Raw genomic sequence first — 20,233 nt, forward strand, 5'->3', positions numbered from 1 at the left:
GGCCCCGGAGCCTCAGGGGGTCCGGGGCCCCGGTTGGTACCGCAGCCCTGCATCTAGCACATATGGAGAAACGTTATCGTTCATTTGGAGCTGTGTTACTGTCCACCTCATGAATGTCAGCTCGCTCTCTTTTGAGTTCTGCTGTGGCCTTTACCCGCTCCTGAGCGGCGTTAGCTTAGGCATGTTGCCTGCTCCAACCAAAAACAGCTGAACAACAGTGAATCAAAACAGTAATGTTACCAGACCAGAAAACCAAAACAATGAGCTGAAAGAAGCTAAAATGTTCTGTAGAGCTGAGAGGAACTTTTCACATACAAGTCACATGATTTATTATTAATACAAGAGTATTGATGATAGCAGCAGGACTGGAGCTGCGAGAGCTCAAGGACAGATTCATATCTACAGATGTTATAAAAAACTTTATGTCCTCAGTAAAAGCTGAATGTTGGTCGGAGCGAGCAGCCAGGAGGTTCCTGTAATGACTGATCAGCATTATCACCACACATACGGGGGAGGTAGCATGACATGCCAAGGTGTGGGCTTCTAATGGGCCCCATGTGAGGAGGGATCTCAGCAGGTCAGGTTGACTGGGGGGCCCCCGTTCATGTGACCTGGGTAGGAGGCTGACGAGAGCAGGCATGTGAGTATGGAGAGGGTGATTGTTGCCAGGGAAGGCGCACGCACACACACACACACACACACACACACACACACACACACACACACACACACACACACACACACTGTGGCCCGGTGGCCCGCTGCACCTCTCCGGAGGCGGCTAGCTGCTGAGGAACAAAAGACCCTCTTCAGCCGAGCACAGCTCTCTGTCAAAAACACAAGTCCAGAAGTGGATGAATGGCAGACCTGCTTCAGGAGGGTGGTGAGGTGGACGACGGTGGTGCCAGAAATCTGTAACGTAGGATCCACTGATATTCATTTAATCAAGTCAAACTAAATATTATTCAAAAACATTCCTGTAGATAAGAGATTTGGGGGAAATATTTCTCTAACTCTGTGTCCAGGCCTTCACCACCCTCCCACCTCTCTCTTGTACATTCCCCTCTGCAGATAAGCCTGACATAATACCCTGAGCCGGTTATGTTTTATCTAATCTGTTATGCTAAGTCATCTACTCTATCAACTGTAATGTTTAATGGAGGAACACTGATAAGAGGAAGGAAGGTAATCACTAAGATTAAAAACCCTTCAGATGTGTCATATCAAAGTATGGAGCCTTTCACCAAACATCTATGTAAGTTTGATCTGAAGACATTTTATTTGTAGTCCTAGGGTCAAAAGAGATGATTGGTGATAAAGCTGCAGGCAGATGAGCAATAATGTGTCATGTGTTCTTTTATCTTCTTCAGAGATACAATCAGAGATCCAGATCAGATAACATTTATAGTCAGTGCCATCTCCATGTGCAGTGGTGGAGAGTAACAGCTACACAACTCTGAAGTGTTTTACATGTGTCTCCATGTTTTATATTTCATCTCTGTTTCAGAGGTAAATATTTTACATTTGACTCTTTATCTGACGGATATCGAGATTTCAATAAAAACATATGTGGTCTGCTTATAAAATACACACAGATTAAACCAGTGGGCCCCAACCTTTGTGACTTGGGACCCTCTTACAAAAAGCAATGTCTATTTGGGGTTCCTTGTTTCAGATGTCTCTGAGCCGTTAGCTGTTTCACCAAAAGCTCCAATGGTCTGTTTAAAGGGACTGGTGAACACTACTGCATGTGGAAAAAGCTGAATAAAACCCTGTGTGTGTGTCCGGAGGAAGCTGCTTCAAGTCTTGAAAATGAAATAAATGCGGGGGTGTGGAGTTGGACAGAAGTGAGACTATATACAGACCTGTGAAGCTGCTCCTCAGCTCTGTTTGAGGCCCGTAGCACGAGGCTTCATGAACCCGGACAAGGAGGAGTATGTAGCTCTCCATCCTGAGTCAGTGTTGATCTGCAATACGAAACCTGTGGAGTTCTGTTTAACTTCTCAGATGGTTCAATTTACACAGCTGTACCTCAAAATGTAAAATGATCACAAAAAAGTAAAGATTGAAGTTAAAAAAAAATAAATAAAAGAACACTTTTGTGTGGCAGGATTAGTTTAGTCCTGCTCTCCTCCTTTAATCAACACACAACAACTCAGATTTATCTTGTGAACGTTTGGCCCCTACAGGTTTGTGAGAAATGGACTAAACTTCTACATTTTATAGTGTTTGGTGATTGTACTTCTGCACTTTCTTGTAATGGATTTCTACTTTCACTTAAAGCACCCCGAAGACTTTTATCGTGTCATATCCAGTTGATTTTGATACCTGTGGCTGACATTTGTTGTGCTATAGCCACTGAATGTATTTAGTAGTTACATTAGTTACCTCTTTTTATAGTAGTTTGCTCTATGAGTCTGGATTCAAATGCATTGCACATCATTTCTGTGCATGTGTGTGTAACAGCGTCACATGTAAGAGTGGAACAGCCAGTCCTCTGGATTTTAAAAAAGAGAAAAACTTATCACTCATCAGTACAAACAGTCAGTTTAACTAGTTCAAGTTGTGCATGTTGATTGGCTTCTGTTGTACTGACAGAGAAGCAGCTTAAACATGGACGTGGACAAAACTCAGGGACTTGTATTATGAAGACATTATCACCAGTGACCACAGGTGTCGCCAAATCAACCAGGGGTGAAATCTTAAGGATTATAACTTTAAGAAAAGGACGTGAGGACTTCCTCCACCGCCAGGCCAGAGTCTCTTTGTAAAACAGTTTCTGTGATGGCGGGTTCTTCTTGCAGCTTTACATCTGAGCAGTAAAATCTAGTGTCTCATGAGAGATAAGAGGATTTATTTAGGGTGCAGGAATATTATCATGGTCGTTTATCTTTTCTGAGCTGATTTCACAAAACATCATTTCCAACCTGCTGCTGTGAACATGATATCTTATCAGAGTTTGAACTCAGGGTTGGATAATCTCCATCTGAACTGTCAGAGTAGAGGGTCATGTTCCTGCTTTAAGAGACACTTTAATTATCACCTCCTCAGAGCAGAGCTTGTTTGTTTGTTGTCGGATACATTTAGACATAATTCCTTTGGAGGAAAAGACATGCCACTTCCTTTTTGTTGCCCCACAGCAGCTGAAGTCTCAGAGTAATCAAGAAGAACATCTCCTCAGTTGTTTTCACTGCCTCCCCCGCTGATGGCTGCCTCACACCGGGAGACACGACGCCCTCCCTGCAGCCATGGCGTCAGAGGAGAGGAGGCCGATCCATGCTCAGTGGTTCTGTGAGGCCCTGACACAACCACTGTTAGCTGCTCACAAGTAAAGTCTGTCACATCGTGAGCTCCTTAGGAAACATATGCTTCTGTGACAACATCATTATCTCTTATTAACTTCATTTATAAGATCTAACTCCATAAAAAGACCATCATTAGCTTTTTAAATCATCCTCCTTCTATGCAACAACACGTTCATGTCACTGTAGCAAGTGCTAGAGACAGGTCTGCAGCACAGAGAGCAGCAGCGCCCTCTGACCTTGGCAAATTTGTGTAATTATGTCAAAGCAGGAGCCGCGAGGGCAACCTGTTCTGCATTCTTCACAGTACACGCCGCCCATTAAAGCATTCATTAAACACAGCTTAGCTCAGCAAGTGACCAGGAAATCTGATGGAATTAGTCTCAAGCTGCGTTTCCACCGCCGCAGACACACCTGATGAACCGAGATGCCTGTTTTCAGTCCCACCCCCACCCCCACCCCCACCCCCCACTCAGCTTGTTGTCTGGTTGGAGGGTGACTGGGGACCAAGTCAGACCAAAATAGGCTGCGGGTTTATGAGACTGATGGGAAACTGGATCATGAAAGAACAAAAGAGCAGCCATATTTCCACCTCTGATGTAACTGAAGAGTTTATCAACACATCATCATTTTCAAGAAATTCTAATAGAAAATACAATACTAGAAGAAATTACATCTTTAATGGAAAAAAGAGAAAATATTTCAATAGAATTTCAACAGAAGTCTTTATGTGAATCTTCTGGACGTGCTGCATGTTACAGCACACAAGCAAACTCCACTAGAAAAACATGTGCTTTCTCTATGTTTTAGTATCAAGAATAATTTACAATCACAGCATTTTAAAGCTAAATTTTCTCATAAATGAGACACTATGAAACCCTGTTTCTGCTTTGTTGGTACTGATAAGAGGAAGGCCTAGAATAAGGAATATAAAGCATCTTATAAAACATATCTTTAAAAAAATATTCATTTGTACTGTCACAGCAGGAGGTCCTGAAATCAAATGTTTGATTGTACAGGTGAAAATGGCTGGAACAAGGTGTCGATTTCACTGTTTTACAAAGCCTTTGAAATGATAGAGAAAGAAGAAGAAACTTTCACACGGTAAATTGTATCTGATATTAAACCAGATGTCAACATCATTGTTTCTAAGCAGTTTGAAGTGCAGTTCTACAGTTTATTGTGTTGTGCTGTCAATCTCTAAGCAGGTAAATCATCATCATTCATCCCTTAAACGTACTCTGAGCGCTTCCTGAAGTTAACGTCTGTGCTCATCACCTGGTAGCGCCGCTGCAGCGCAGGCTGAGGCTCCACCTGGGAACACAAGCAAGACGAGACCAGAAGCAGCCCGGCCACTATGAGAAGAAATCCTCCCACCCAGCCGCAGAACAAGGCATCTCCAAACTCCCACCTGGGCACCACATCAGGTACTTTATCATCAAAGAAATGGATCACGGCTAAATGAGCCATGTAAGACACAGGGACCAGACACAGCACTCCAGAAACCATCCCCAGCACCCCTCCGATCACAGTTAAAGTCCTCTTGGTTTGATACCCTCCATTTTCTTTACAGCTGTTGACCAGGTAAAGTCCAGGTATAGCTACCAGGATTCCCAGCATGCCCACAGCGAGGGAGGCGCACATGAGGATGCGGGCCAGCTTGAGGTCACTGGACAGGCCCAGCAGGCTGTCATAGGCTCTACACTCCATCCCCCCGACATCCTGGACCACGCAGGTCTCCCACAGGCCCAGCTCGTAGCTCTCCACAGGCAGCAGCGCCGTGGACATGGTCAGCCACTGTGGTAAGATAGTGGTCGTCAAAGCGCACAACCACGCTCCGACATAGACCAGCATCCCCAGCAGCTCCAAGGCGCAGGCGCACGTATCCATCTCTCTCTCTCTCTCTCTCTCTGGACTCCACGCTCGACAGAGCCACAAGAGTTCTTCTTCTCTGGAGAGCCCTGTTGACGTCCAGTCAGGAAAGAGGCTGCTCACAACACCTGATAATTAGACTTGACTGCTTGGTCTCTGAACTCGGAGCTCTCTCACAAACAGTTTCCACTCAGAGGAGCTCACATCTTCTGCTGCAGGGAGGAGAGGGGGCCGCTCGGCCCTCCCCTTTGTGGTCCTCCTGCTGCTGCTGCTGTGCCAATGGGCAGCAGGGGCAGAGGCAGAGATGACCAGGCTGCCACAAGATCTCTATCAAACGCTTTTTTTCTACAATAGCAGGCCTCGGGAGATCTCATCAGACATGTAGACAGGATATTATTTTTGCATTTTTATGTTGAAAACACTTCCTGATGTCTATTTTTGTATTCTGTATCCCCTCAGAGAGACAGCAGTTTCAGCAACAAATAAACACAGGCAACACAAGGCAATAAAGTCAGGTTATTCTTTATGTACAAATGTCAAAGATAAGCTTCTCATCAACTGAGCTGCCTCCAGAGATACAATAAAACCTCTTTAATCTGTGTGATTAACATTAGAACCTCTTGCTGCAGCACTTATACTGTCCTCATACCTCAGGAGCATGTGTGCTAAAGAGGAGACTGTCTTTATAATGTTAAGGTATCATAAAGACACAACCAGGTTCTTAATTATTTTATATCCCATGCAAGGAAAATAAAATTTGCTCCCTGGTTTATTTAAAGAATAATAGTGCATGCTATTTTACTTTTATGTCCATCAGTTTGGGATAGCTGGTGTCACAGTCAGGCTTTTTGCTGCATGTGACTGACACAGAAACAACAGAGCAGCTTATTGTGTGTACTCATATGAATACTACACAGCCTGTGGGAAATGGACGTAGGAGGCTATAGATCAAAGCTGTGATGTGAGAAAATGTTTCCCAGCTACACACACACACACACACACACACACACACACACACACACACACACAAACAAAAATGCACAGATAAAATCCCCGGCCTGTTACACCCCTCCTCCTCTGGAGAAGAACACACTCAGCTGACTGAACAGACGTCTTGACAAACACTCTGCGTTTGTTTGGCCACACACATGCACACACACAGCCTGGTGCACTGGTAGAAGGTCGCAGCACGGGGACATTTGTCTGATGCACTGGGTGGGTGGAGTGACAGGCAACTCCAAACCCCACCAGAAAAAGACAACATTATCTTCCACAGTCTCACAACATCTCTGCAGTGACACAGATGTAAAGAGTCATAATAACAACATGTTTGACCACAGAAATCCCCGCTCATTGGAAATTCCTCTTGAATTTCATGCCACACTGAATTTCAGTAACTACACCAGAAACCTGGAGGAAACTATGAGGAAATAAATTCAGTGAGTGGAGCTTCAGGTCCTACTGGTCACAGATAGAGGTCGCCAAGGTCCTGAATTACACAAGATGTCAAAAAACTGAATCCAGCTTCCTCTTGATAGAGTTTAAACTGTTGCTCAAACACATATAAATAAAGACTTAGAACATATAAAGTATGACCCTTGAACTGGATCAGAGAACTGGACCTGCTGCCTCTAAATGGTGAAGACAGAAATTTGAGCTTTAATTCTTTGGCACTCTTTGTGGGGCAAATAACTGATCCACATTGTACCAAAAATGTCCTTAGGGGTCCTAAGCGGTTCTTTATGTAGGGATGCAGCTCTCAGGGCCCCAAAACTGCACTGGACCAAACATAGAGACTGAAAGATCAACGCTGCTCTTATCAGTGTCTCCGTATTTGATTTAAACTGAGAATAAGAAAAGGCAGAAACAGCATCAGTGATTACCAAACACACCTCACACCCACAGTGCAGATCCTGCAGCCGCTCCCCGTTTATCTCTGTTAATAATGCATATATCGTCAATAAGTATTTATTAGTCTGTGCTAATTAGAGAATAGATTTATTTGTGTAAGCACAATATATATTAATATATTGACATAATAAGATCTGCCTAAAACTAGATTTTAACTCAGGGCCCCTTCCCAAGACAAGCCCCTGAGATATGGCGATACTGTCTTAAGGCCCCTGTTGTTTCATATTGTTGTGCTTCTGTGGTGCATACAGTCTGAACTTAGGACATTTATAATGAATGAGATGAATACAGATTCATCAGCACACAGTTAACCTTGAGTTAACCTGGCAAATCCATAATGTAGTAAAAAAGTACAAAGAGAAAGATGTCAAGTTGTTATCCTGACAGCTGCTTTATCTATAGTGGCCACCAGGTGGCGCTGCTGCACCACCGAAATAACCCTGCAGTCAACAACAAAACACGGGATTGTCGCTACAGCCACGGGGGAGTTGCCCGTGAGTTTAAATTAAAGTTAAACGGCTTTAAACTTCTGACCTGTGTCAGTGATAACTCCTGTTCATATAATAATTATTATAATTTTGTTAAGTTAATGGTCAGTGGATTCATGTGAATCCATTGGTTGAAAGCAGAACATTTACAAAAACTTGTCTTTACTGTTAACGCTGCTTCTTCTATCCAGTGACATGTCGCGGAGGTACATTACATTAAACTTTAATGAAAGTGTTGAGCCCTGAAGTTTCCTCATTGGACAGAGCAGCTCGCTCCGCCGTACGTCCGACCACTTATGCAAATCCGCTCTACCCGAATATGGACACGGAGGAATGAAATATGGTGGAGGAGGCGAACATGGAGGACCGAGGACCGTGAGAGCGCTGCGGTGCTGTTTTTTGGGGGGTTGTAAGAAGAAAAGTGGATGTACCTCCAGCGGGACTTTTTTAGCGGAGAACCTCGGTGGAAACTTTCGTGTTTGTGTCTCTGTTCTTTGCGCCGACAAGTGCGTCGAGGTGGAGTTTGTTGTAATGCAGTGAAGACCGACTTTTTCGGGGGGATAAAAAGCAGGGCAGGGGGCTTCTGCCCTCTCACCATCCCGACGCTATGCCGTGGGTCAGCGGCGGTAAGCGGCGAGAGAGCTCCGAGCTGCCGCTGCCCGCGGGCTGGGAGGAAGCCCGGGATTACGACGGCAGAGTGTTCTTTATCGACCACAATACCCGGCAAACTTCATGGATTGACCCCAGAGATAGGTATGTTAAAGGCCCGGGAGCTCCGCGATTAAACACACACACACACACACACACACACACACACACACACACACACACACACACACACACACACACACAAAGTAAAGTCGATTCAACAACAATCTACAGTAACTTACAGGAGGGGATGCCTGGCTGGAGGGAGGGGGCGACTACAAGAGAGGGCAGCTTAGTTTTGTTTTGGGGGGTCAGGGCTGTAAATTCCCCCCATTCCCCATAATGTAATACAAGGCTGCGGTGGATAATGTAGCCACCACCGATGAATCAGCTGAGATTTGGCAGCAGTCGAGGCCTCCCCACCTCTTGATGAAGTTCCCATGCAAACACGGGATGTATCGCCCATGGTTAGAAACCGTGCAGTTGCTCTAATTAATATTTTCCCAGTGTGTCTCTTTAAACGTAGAATATGAGCGTTTTTTGTTAGAATTGCGATGGATTTACTCAGCAGATCAGCCTTTCCGGTTTGTTATGTTTCAGAGGAGGTGGGTATCACCAGACAGCACATACAAACCCTGTCAGTCTGGTCCTCTGAGTTTACAGTAATCTGTGTCCTCTTCAGTAGATGTCTCAGACTTCAGTCATCCAGACTCATCGCTCAGATCTGTAGATTTATGACTTCCAGTGACCTGAAACATTCCTGGTTCACACACCTAACACAGAGACCTATTGTTATCCAGCTCCCCTTTCCTTTTCATACAAAGACACCTCCCCAAGACCAGCAGTGTGTCAAGTCCAGCTCTGAGGTCTGCTCTGTGATGAGCCAGCTCATCTCAAAATGACCCTTAATGTGTGTGTTTCACTGGATTTGAGGAGAATGGAGCACGGTAAGAGCTTTAAACTCCAACTCCCAGAAATCTTTGTGAAAAAATGTGAGGAATGCTAGTTGGGCCACTGGGAAAGCTGCAAGGATATGCTTTTGTGGGGACTGGGATTTCACCAACCCAGAAACAGGCTCAATCAGGCATTCAGAGCAGACTTTGTGAGATTACTGAGAATCATTTAAACTCTGCTGCATTATGAGGAAAAGGCAGAAATCCACAGAAACAACACTCTGAGTATGACTGGAGTCACAAGTCCAGTTTGAGCTTCCGTCTCTGAGTAAATCTGTTTGCTTGTTGCTGCATACATCACATTTTACACCAGATTTCTTGCCGCTGATTTCGACAGTAGGAATGTAGTAGCTGCATGTAATCTAGATAAGAGAAACCTGATTTCCTTCAAGATCCCCTCCTCCCCGCACGTTGATTAACCATTGTTATTTGAAGCTGATAGCAGATTCACAAGATCTTTTACCGGTCAGCTTTGGGGGGGGCTCTCTCTGTGGTTTTATGTTTGCATGACTAAAGACTGTTTTCTGCATTTGTTCTGGTGCAGCTCAGTGATTTATAGGTTATCTCGGCCAGAGGAATGTCTGTCACCACCTGATACGGACTTTCCAATAAATCACATTACTAGAAGCTGACTTTCTGCTAACATGCAACAGATACAAAAAGTGTCAGCTATTCAGTAGTAGCAGTGTAACTTTTTCCACCAGCTGCATTTAAATGGTTTGTTTGGGTTCCACTCTGGCACGATGAGGATGGAGCAGGGAGATGAAGGCAGCGGTGACAAAAGTTTCATACTTCTCCCTGTCAGGGTTCAGGTCAACAGTTTAAGTACAACAAAAATCAGAGACTGATAGGTTAAGGATTGTTGTACATGTTATTATAGGCTTTTGTCCTCATGAGTTACAGGCTTTAACTAAGTGTGACGCACTGCTCCACCAGAAGAAACAAAGTGGTTGTGATCAGATTCCTCAGATGTGCTGCATGGAATCAGAAGCATCTGAGCAGTGATATTTAAACACCACACAGACAGGAGGAAGGCAGTCTTCTTTCGACCAATGTTTTTTTCATGATATTACATGTTGTCAGGCTAGTCACGTTTTCTTATTGCTTTTATTATTGGCTAATATTAGTTTAAATATTGAGATTTCATATACATATATATAATCAGCCATGAGAACCCTAGTTTAGTTCAGTTAACAGGTGATTATTTTCAGTGTTGATTCATCTGCAGAATATTTTTCCTGAATAACAGTTTTGTTTATAAAGAGTAGGAAAATAGTGAAAAATGTCCATCACCATCCCAAAAACCAAACATCACATATACAGATGTCTTGTTCTGGCTGACCTGTCATACAAGACTAAGAAAACCAGCAAATATTCACATTTAAGATGTCACAACTAGTCACATTTTTTGGCATTCTTGCCTAAAAGCAGACTTAAATAATTACAAAGAAGGTTAGTGGAAACTTTTGCTGTGAATAAATAGGAAACCAGTCACCCAGTCACCCAGTCAGGGTTTGTTGGGCCTTGGTGACAGGACAAGTGTGAAATTCAGGGCATTGAAACACGCCTTATTTTGCCAGGATCAAACCTCATATTTTGGGAATAATATGATCTGTGTATGAAGCGAAACAGCGGCCTCAGGAGCTCCTCAGCAACTCGTGATGCTCAAGAATCAAAAGCTCAGTGTAACAGTTTGTGTGTCACTGCAGAGTTCAGGTGCTGCCATCCTGAGATCCTGAGTTCAGCTTTCTCCGGCTGGTACATCAGACGTCTGCAGGTAGGAGAGAAGCTGGATGGAGCTGTTTTGGTCAGATGACAGCATGCAGTGAAAGATTAGATGTATGTGTTAACGCAGTGCAGAGCTGGAACTAACCTTGCGTTTATCAACACTATGATATGACCCAACTTTTAAGGACAAATAGAAGTCTCTTAAAACGTTGCATTTTGTAAACCGTCTACACCCCCAGTGATGACTGGTGATGATCAAAGGATGGTGGACACCTTGAGCAGCCTGGGGTGGCCCTGCCAGCTCCTGCAGATAAGCTGAGCTGTTCTGTGGGGCTTTTTTGTTACAGTGGAATGAGCGTTATGTTAGGCATGCCTACGCTAATGCCCAGGGGCTCTGCTTGCTTGCGGCCCCAGACAAAGCAGCAGAACAGAGGCAGTTCCCACGTGTCTGCCTCCTCCTCTCCGTCCTGGGCCCCGTAGGCCTCCTTTATTAGCTCTGTTATGCAACAGTCATGGCCGGCCTGCCGCTCAGCAAAGGGAGGCCTTTATACTTGGTCACAAAGCACACCAAATTCAATTATTCTGGAAAGGGTGAGCTGTGTTTCCAGCACCGAAAGGTTATTCACATGCGCTGAACCCCGCTGTTATTTTGCTTCCCCCAGTGTTTTCATTATGATGGCTCTTTTTTGTCTTTTGGTGGGGGGAGGTTAGGAACATGCCATTGCTTGATCCGGTGTCATTTTGCCGTGTGTGTTTTCTGTGACAATCTGCTTGTCTTCAGCTCTCACCTCGCTCCTTTTTCTGGAAGTTCAAACCACTTTCCTGCTGCAGTTTCTCCCTCTGATGTCCAGCTCATCCAGCTGACCACCCATGTTACTGGATCATTTACAACAATAAAAACACTTTGTAGATTTTGCTTTGCCTCAGTTCTCTGTGTGTTGATGGCTCTTATAGTCAGCAGTCAAAGATTGTGGCTGGTTTGTGTTTTATGTGTATATTGTGAAGAATGCTACCTAAACAGGACATGCCAAACTCAGTGGACCAACCTCCAGCTTTGAGCCACCATTGTTTTTTTTTCTTTTCCCAACCATTGTTGACAACACTGGCTCGACCCGTTTGGTGTGTGTGTTTCTGTATGTAACACCTCTTGGCTTCACTTTTTAAAATACCAAACTATTAGAGGTGAGAAAACAAAAGTAATAAACAATAATGATAATAATGATAATAAACTTCATTTATATATAATAAACCAGCTTTTCATGTACTTATAATTCAGTGTGGTCCTTCTAACATGAGCACTTCCACTTTAACTTTTTGGATAACATTTGAACTTTAACACCTTATTTATTATTTATGAGCATTATAAACACTCTTGTATGTAAAACAGTTTAATGTAGTAATGAGCTGATTTGAGGGCATTTAAATAGTTTTTTTAATGTATGTCATTTACCAACAGTTGTAATAACTTCTCATATGAAGACATGTTTTAAATGATTGCACCTGTGCTATATTCTCATTCACTAACTATTTATGCACCAGCATTCAGTTATGGATGCTTTAGTTTTAATGATTGATAGAAGATCTTAATTAATGCATGTATCTTCTTAAAACAACATTATACTCTGTTATAAACTATTGTAAAACATGCTTATTCACTTTCTTGCGGACAGTTCATCGCAACACTCAGGTCTGTATATGAAGCTCTCACCAACAGCTGCTTAGCTTAGCTTAGTTTAGCATAAAGAGTGGAAACGGGGAAACAGCTAGCTTAGCTATATTCAAATTTAACAAAACCAGGATACCAACACCTCTGAAGCTCAGTAATTAAAACATTACATGCCAGACTATTTCTTGGCGAGGCGCAGTAACTCACGTTGAGCATCCGCTCATCACAGAGACGATGAGGCTCGAGCTTCAAGGTGTTGGTCAGCAGAGTTTTGAGCAGATGTTGGCTAGCAGCTTCCCCATGCTGCCAGTCTTTGTGCTAAGCTAAGCTAACTGGCTGATGGCCCTAACTTCATATTTACAGTACAGACAGAGAGAGAGAGACATGGTAGAGACTCAAAATATTCAACTGTTCCTTTAAAGTAGGGTTATGGCAGTCAACCTGACTTTTAAAAAGTCAAGTGTTCGCTTATTTTATATTAAAACGACTGTGGTCAGTGCTACACTGAGCCTTTCACAGTGACCATGTGTTGTTGTAGCTATGTGTAGATGTGTTTCTCAAAATGCTCCTTTAAAGAGACACTTACATTTAAACACATAGTGCTTCAGTATTTGAGTGATATTATAGTGAAGGAACTGAAGTATGATGCTCCTTCCAGCCCTGATGGCTGTTCTGACAGTATGACAGTTTTGTCTCAGTGGACCCAACTCTCTGCTCCCGACAAGACGAGCCCTTCCCATGTGTCCAGACGCTGTCTAAATGTGAACAGAGACAGGGATGTGGGGCTACTTATAGAGACCTATTTCTATAAGATTCAACACATAATGGGAGAAGTGGGTGTCTGTCAGCCTGTCAGCTGCTTCAGGCCGGGCTCTGAAATGCTGCACCCGGTCCTCAGAGAGGCTGGACATAAATGACATTCCTCCAAAAGTTGTTTTCACATTTCTTTTTTAACACAGAAAGGAATTTTTAGTCCAACAATACTCGTGGCCTTTTTTGTCAGAGACTGTCTGTCGCCTCCAGAGAGGAGCTGACATTACAATGAGAACAGGTGATGTTTTTGGCGATTATTGGAGTTATAATATTTTCTGTTATTGGCTTATGCCCATCTACAACAGTGTTGTCTGTGCCATGACATTTGTTGTTTTTCCGGTCACACATGCAATGCCTGTCATCCAGAGGTCAAGCCTCAATTCTTATTTGTAGGCAGCAGCAGCTGGTTTACTGAGGCGATAGAAGACTTGAAGTGGTTGGATAAGTTTGTTGATGTCTTTTTGAGGCTCGCAGCTCTTTAACAGTCTTCTGTAGTGGTTGACTCTATCTGCTGTTTTATCACTCTGGTGTTTGGTTTATTTATACAGTGAACCATCACACAATTAAACACCAGTGTCAGAAATGTATCCCATGTGCACTCCTACGCTGGGAAGCCTGTGCTGGGCTGTGGTGACAACTTGACTAAATTAACACATTTGGTGGAGTAATCAACAGCATTTTTAATTTAATATGAACTGTATGAACTGTGTGAAAGGCAGTAGCGCCAGGAGTGTCTTATAGAGCCGTGTTAGCTGCTTGAAAACATGTGGCTGTCAAGTCTTGGTGAGCTCATTGTGGTCAAGCTGAAGAATAGTAACCCAGATCCAGAGTATTAAAACCCGCTTCTTGGCTTCTGTGATTGAACGTAACAAGGGATATGATTTTTTGCAGAATCCACAGTTTGGCACATTTTAATTGTTGTGGTGAGAAAACAAAGGCTGACGGGCTGGTTGGGATGACCAGACCAGACGAGGTCCAGTGGCCCAGACTCCAGTTTCACATGCCTTTCCCATACAGCAGCCCGTCGCCAAGCAAAAAAAAAAAAAAAGGGGGGGGCTGCAGATAGAAATATCCTGTGGGACGACCCATGATGGCACAGATTATTCTAGAATTAGCAAATGTCTTTGACAACTAAATATATTTTGCTGGGAAGTTGTAGAAGGCCCCGCAGCATGTAAGTCCTCCACAGCTGAACATGCCTGTCATTCTGTCAGTCTCTCTTTTCTATTTCAGAGATCTGTCTCATTTTCTGTTTCCTCTCAGCCTGAAAGAGGATCCTGCAGAGTGTGTAAATTTAAAATATACATTATATCACAGCATCATTTGAAAAATATATTTTTTAATGCTTTTATGTTTTGCCTGGTGTTAAAATGTACATAGCCTGGGGCGTCGTGTGGTGTAGTGGTCTAAGCAGGCGCTCCATGTGTAGAGGCTACCGTCCTCGCTGCAGCTGGCCCCGGTTCGAGTCCCGCATCGGACGGCCTTTACTGCATGTCATTCCCCCTCTCTGCCTCCCCATTTCCTGTCTGTCTACTCTACTTTCCTGTCCAATAAAGGCATAAAAAAAAATAAAATAAATAAAAATAAAAAAAAAATAAAATGTACATAGCCTCTGTGACATCACCTGCTAGTTTCTGGAGCTCAGAATGAGCTGCTCCACTGTTTCTGACTCCGCCCCTAACTCTCAGCTAATCCAAAAATTGTCAAAGAGGTGGCGCGTGTGTGGAGACAAGACTTTGGTGAATGGATTTTGTGGGAAGCATACCGTACAGGGAAGCACCCGTACAGGTGTCATGAAGGAGGAAATCAGCTCTAGAGACCAAAACTGTTGTTGTACCAGGCTGTAAACATGTTTATTTCTGCTGTAAAGTTGGACAGTTTAACATGGGAGTCTATGGGGACTGACTCACTGTTGGAGCCAGACTCTAGTGGCCATTAGAGGAACTGCAGGTTTTAGCACTTCTGTGTTGGCTTCATTTTCCAGCCTTGGAGGTTGATGCTTGGTTAAAACCTCATTAGATACAGTATCTGCTGTGTATATCTTCCTTAAGTTACTTGACATTGTTGCAACAGAAAATCTGACAGATCTGACTCAGGTCGTGAAAATGAAACTAAAGAGTCTGTAGTCATGGTAACATGTACTGAAGCACAGCAGTGATTTCAGCTAAAAGCTGATGCTAACATGATCACAATGACAATGCTAATGTGAAGGAGGTATAATGTTTACCATTTTAGTTCAGTACGTTAGCACGCTAACATTTACCTTGAACTAATGAAAGCACAATATGAAAAATCAATAGATCACAAAGTTTTTACATTTCATTTTTACTCCATAATAGTCTTATAGTGAAATCAATGTTCATCCTTTGAAAGCAGAGCAGAGCAGATGAGACCTGCATTAACCTCTGTTGGGTAATTCATACTGTTGACAGATTCACAGTGTCAGTGCGGGGTCACTGTGTCAGTCTGACAGGAGAGTGACACCATTATTCTTTATGTCCTGCTGTAGATTTCATACATTAAAAATACTCATATGTTCAGCTCCTTGTAGTTTTGTCTGAGTCGTCTCTCTAAATGTTTGTCATCAGATTGCTCCTCTCCTGCTCCTTGCTGCTGCTGCTGGTGTGTGTGTGTGTGTGTGTGTGTGTGTGTGTGTGTGTGTGTGTGTGTGTGTGTGTGTGTGTGTCCTCCTCTGTGTGGGTCTGTTGTGCTGTGCAGCGGTTAGAGTCTCCCAAGACTGAGACATGACTTGGGCAAACAGAGGCTGCTGTCACAAGACTGCATAATAAACCAAACAGTCAGATATTGGGATTCAGATTTGTGAGAGGACATGTTTTTCCCTCCGTCTCTCTTTCTCTCCCTGGAGAGGTCGGAGGGCAGATCAGGACTAAACTCCCACTGACGTCACACACCCTCACATCCATAGCTGCTTGTGGTCTTCCCCTTTTAGCTAAATCAAATATATATCACAACTACTGTTCTGTTTGTAATTTTTCATATTGTTACGATGCCTCTGAATCTTCTCCTTCAGTCAAGTGTGACTGCCTGTCTGAGTGTTTTTTAAGTATTTACAAGTGCATTTAGTCTCTGGACACTTGTTTACCTTTGGCAAACACTGAGAGCAGGAGAAGGTGGTGGTGGTGGGGGCTCGTGTTTGCCTTGTCCCTGTGTGTGGCTGCACATGACTCGTGAGAACCACTGTCACCAGGCTGCTGACTGTCTGCAGGAGACGTGAGCAGGTAATTGGTGCTGACATAAACAGTTCTTTCGGGAATATGTGAGTCTTTGTTGGGGCACTCAAGTACAGAGATGTTAGAGCTGAAATTATGAGGCAGGTAATTGATTTGTCCAGTGGTTCCCAAGCTGAGGAAAGAAACCCCAAAGAGGGTCACAAGATGAATCTAAGAAGTCCTGTGGTGATCAACAAGTACAGAGAGAAGAACAGAATCATCCATATAAAGTTATGTTGTGTTTACATTTGAGAACAGATGTGATTTGATTTGATGAGGGTTAAGGTTAGGTCAGGAGTTAACTTTACATGGTTTTAAATGGCTGGAAACAAATCAGACATCCAGTTCATGGATATTCAATTTACAGTGATTATCCATGAACTGTTGCTGTGCACAGTAAGGTACTTGAAGGCATCACTTTGGGCTCATTTCAACTGCAATGGGCATTTTTATGACATCTAAAAGATCATACAATCAATCAGTTTATTGTGATAATAATCATTTGTGCAGTTCAGTAACAGTGTAATCTCTATCTCAGCATACTGACCATATACGCAAGACTTCATCACATAAAGCATTTATACAGCCGGGTCCTGTTTAGTGTCTGTGATCTAATGTATGAAGACTTATCGTTCATTAACTACGATATCTCAGTCTGAGGATTCTGTCATAACGATAATTATAGGAAGAGATAATGAATAATAATATTGACTTGTCGTCTACACAAAGGCTGCACGTCAGTGATGAACATGTGTGAAATGCAAAGAGAGTTTATTGAATTTGAGGCACTGAAAGTTTTTTTTTTTTTTTTTTAAAGCTTAAGAGGATTCATCATCAGCTAAGATTCCTTCAGTAAACCCTGACAGTGCTAATAAAGGCTTTTTTGAGTTTTGTGAAGAGGAGGAGAGCTTCTGTGTTGCTGAATTTGAATCATCAGCATGTGTCTCAGTGCTGGTGGCATTTCCCTCTAACCCAAATGTTTGAAACAAACTGAAGGTGAGATCCAGTGAAGTTTGTCCTGAGTGCAGAGAGCAGAGCTGCTGTGTCTGTCTCCTGAGGCATGTGCTGCAGAATACCTCAGCCACTCTCTCCGGGCCGTCCCCTCACTGTAGGCAGTAACTCACTGGGATCAGGTCTCATGTGCCGTCTGCATTTTGAGCATACTGTGGTGGGCTGGGGGTCACTGTCACTGGACCCCCCTTTGTCTGCGCTGATTGATGGTAATCAGACGGTTACTGGACGCGCTGTCATCAGACCCGATGGTTCACAGCTCACTGATGTGTGGAGATTAGTAGAGATAGTTATGTGTCAGGCTGATGTCATTAGCTCGGCCCTGTCAGAGTCGGTGTGTGCTGATGGGGGCCCTCCCTCCACACACATGCTTTAATAAACCGTTACACTCTGGCTGCCGTTTACTGCTGACATTTAATCCCTGCTAATTCAAGCTTTAAGAAGAAAGTCTGAGTAGAGTTACCACAGCAGATTTCACTTTCAACAAGTTCTCCTCATATTTTTGAAATCATCACTGTGTATGTAGACAACCCTGCCAGTAACCGTAGCTGTTTAAAACCAGGGTTCACACGCAATCATTGGACTAAACTCTGTTGAGAAAAGACGACTCAGGTTTCACAGAGTAAGCTAAATAAAACACCAAAGAGTGCATTGTCATGTTGTAACTACTATATGTTTACACATGTATATACACTAATATGACTACATTTAAAATTAAAGTTGTTTATTGACATATGAGAACACAACTTGGATGTATGAAATTTGCTGCCCTGCACAGGCTGACTGCAGTAATCCAGCTAGCTCTGGCCCGTCTCATCACTTTCTGATAGCGGCTCACTGTAGCCACCAACCTCACAACGATGGTCGAAGTTCTTGAATCAAAACCTGTCAAGAAACCACGTTCGGCGGCAGAGAAAACTTATAAATAGTCCCTTGGTATGGAGTATGGAAGTATTAAGAATTTCATTTAATTTATAATTTAGTACATTACAATATGTGATTAAAATGTAGTGTAGCCACAGAGAACCATAAATTCCACTCAGGCCAAAATCTGAGATTCAATTACTGCTCCTCTGCTAAGCTAACATTAGCCTAGTTAGCTGTCTGGCTCGACTAGTTGAACTATGTTTTTCACTATGCCTGGATTTAGCTGCTGCCATATTCACTGGGGTGGGGGTGGGGGGGGTCCTGACCCCCTGAACTGACACAGAGGGGTTTCAGAGCAATGTTGAATCTTCAGGATCTTTTGGGATGTTTTTCTTTTTCTTTATCTGTTGATGGTTTTATTTGCTACTTTTTGTTTATACAACAGTTGAAAGTTTGGGTTTGAGTGCTCAGCTAATTTTAAAAAAGTGTGCCAATAATATTAACTGACACATCATAAGCTAGTATTGGGATATGAGGAACCAGTAAAAATGATATCTCACGGGAAATAGTCATTTTTTTGCCTCATTTGTATCTGCTGAAGTCGTTGAACACATGAAATAAGTGAAAGAGTTGCATAAACATAAATGACCTGCTGTATCCATTCATACTCTCATTCATTGTGTGGGCAGAGAAAAGTAATTATAACAAATCTTCACTTTTTGTGTCGTGCTCTAATTATTATCATTACATCACAGACATTAGTTATTATGGTTCACATTATTTTTGATCAATATTGATTATTGGCACATTGAAAATGAAACGAGAGAGAGCGTGTGGAGGTGCAGGATGCTGTTAATTCTTCAGCTGATATAAAAGTGGATGTGTGCGCTCCTCTGTGTTCCTCTTGCACTGAATGGATTTTAAATCATTTCAGGATCACTAAACCGCTGACATTTGCCGACTGTGTTGGAGATGAGCTGCCTCTCGGGTGGGAGGAAGTTTACGACCAGCAAGTGGGAGTTTACTACATCGACCACATCAACAGTGAGTACATTGTTTCCATACAGTATTATCGTAGCAGTCCTGCAGGGAACCTCAGAGTTCTGTATTTTATGAATGTCCACTGGATATCAGTATCTCAAAGAAGCCACAACAGAGATTTTTATTTTATTTGTATTATCACACGTCATCTTTGTTGTGCTCTGTTGTCAGAGACCACCCAGATTGAGAACCCGCGGACTCAATGGCGGCAGGAGCAGGAGCGCATGCTGAAGGAGTACCTTGTGGTGGCCCAGGAGGCCCTCAAAGCCAAGAAGGAGATGTACCTGGTCAAGCAGCAGCGTCTGGAGCTGGCTCAGCAGGAAATGTTGCTCTTCCACGAGCTCTCTGAGGACAACCGCTCCATCACCAGCAGTAAGACACTAACATCCAGCTCTGACTTCACCTGGTTCTCTGGCCTGGACACTCTATATTGTTGATGTCCCTTCAGGAACTGGTGGGGGGTTCAGATCTATAGAAAATCTATAGAAAGTCCCAGTTCCTGGTTTACCACAGCCTCCCCTTTAACCACCCCCACCCGGTTTTGCCCTCCTCACTCCAGCCAACTGTCAAACACAAAGTATTCAGGGGGTGTCTACAGGCAACAAAGGCTGGGAGACAACACTGGACCCCCTCCCCCCATCAAGTTAACTTTAAAATCATCACTGTTAACTCACAGCTGATCCCCCTGTCCTTCTCTTTCCTT

General features: G+C 43.4%; 2 protein-coding genes across 2 annotated transcripts in view; one reads left to right on the forward strand and one right to left on the reverse strand.

Moving 5' to 3' along the window:
- Window positions 1-3,985: 3,985 nt before the first annotated feature.
- On the reverse strand, window positions 3,986-5,347 carry LOC130171207 (putative claudin-24). The gene has a single exon (XM_056379089.1). The coding sequence runs from the start codon at window positions 5,190-5,192 to the stop codon at window positions 4,533-4,535; it is 660 nt and encodes a 219-aa protein (XP_056235064.1). The 5' UTR covers window positions 5,193-5,347; the 3' UTR covers window positions 3,986-4,532.
- A 2,379-nt stretch (window positions 5,348-7,726) lies between these two features.
- wwc3 (WWC family member 3) overlaps window positions 7,727-20,233 on the forward strand; it is a 32,441-nt gene continuing 19,934 nt past the window's right edge. The window contains exons 1-3 of the mRNA XM_056378636.1: window positions 7,727-8,326; window positions 19,424-19,533; window positions 19,702-19,902. Coding sequence (XP_056234611.1) covers window positions 8,181-8,326; window positions 19,424-19,533; window positions 19,702-19,902 — 457 coding nt within the window. The 5' untranslated portion in view covers window positions 7,727-8,180. The remainder of the gene's footprint in view (window positions 8,327-19,423; window positions 19,534-19,701; window positions 19,903-20,233) is intronic.

The sequence above is a fragment of the Seriola aureovittata genome, chromosome 6, assembly GCF_021018895.1.
Source record: "Seriola aureovittata isolate HTS-2021-v1 ecotype China chromosome 6, ASM2101889v1, whole genome shotgun sequence".
Classification (NCBI taxonomy): Eukaryota; Metazoa; Chordata; class Actinopteri; order Carangiformes; family Carangidae; genus Seriola; species Seriola aureovittata.

Bases quoted from the DNA above. Each gene is read 5' to 3' on its own strand.
- LOC130171207 (XM_056379089.1), bottom strand. From the start codon at position 5,192: ATGGATACGTGCGCCTGCGCCTTGGAGCTGCTGGGGATGCTGGTCTAT.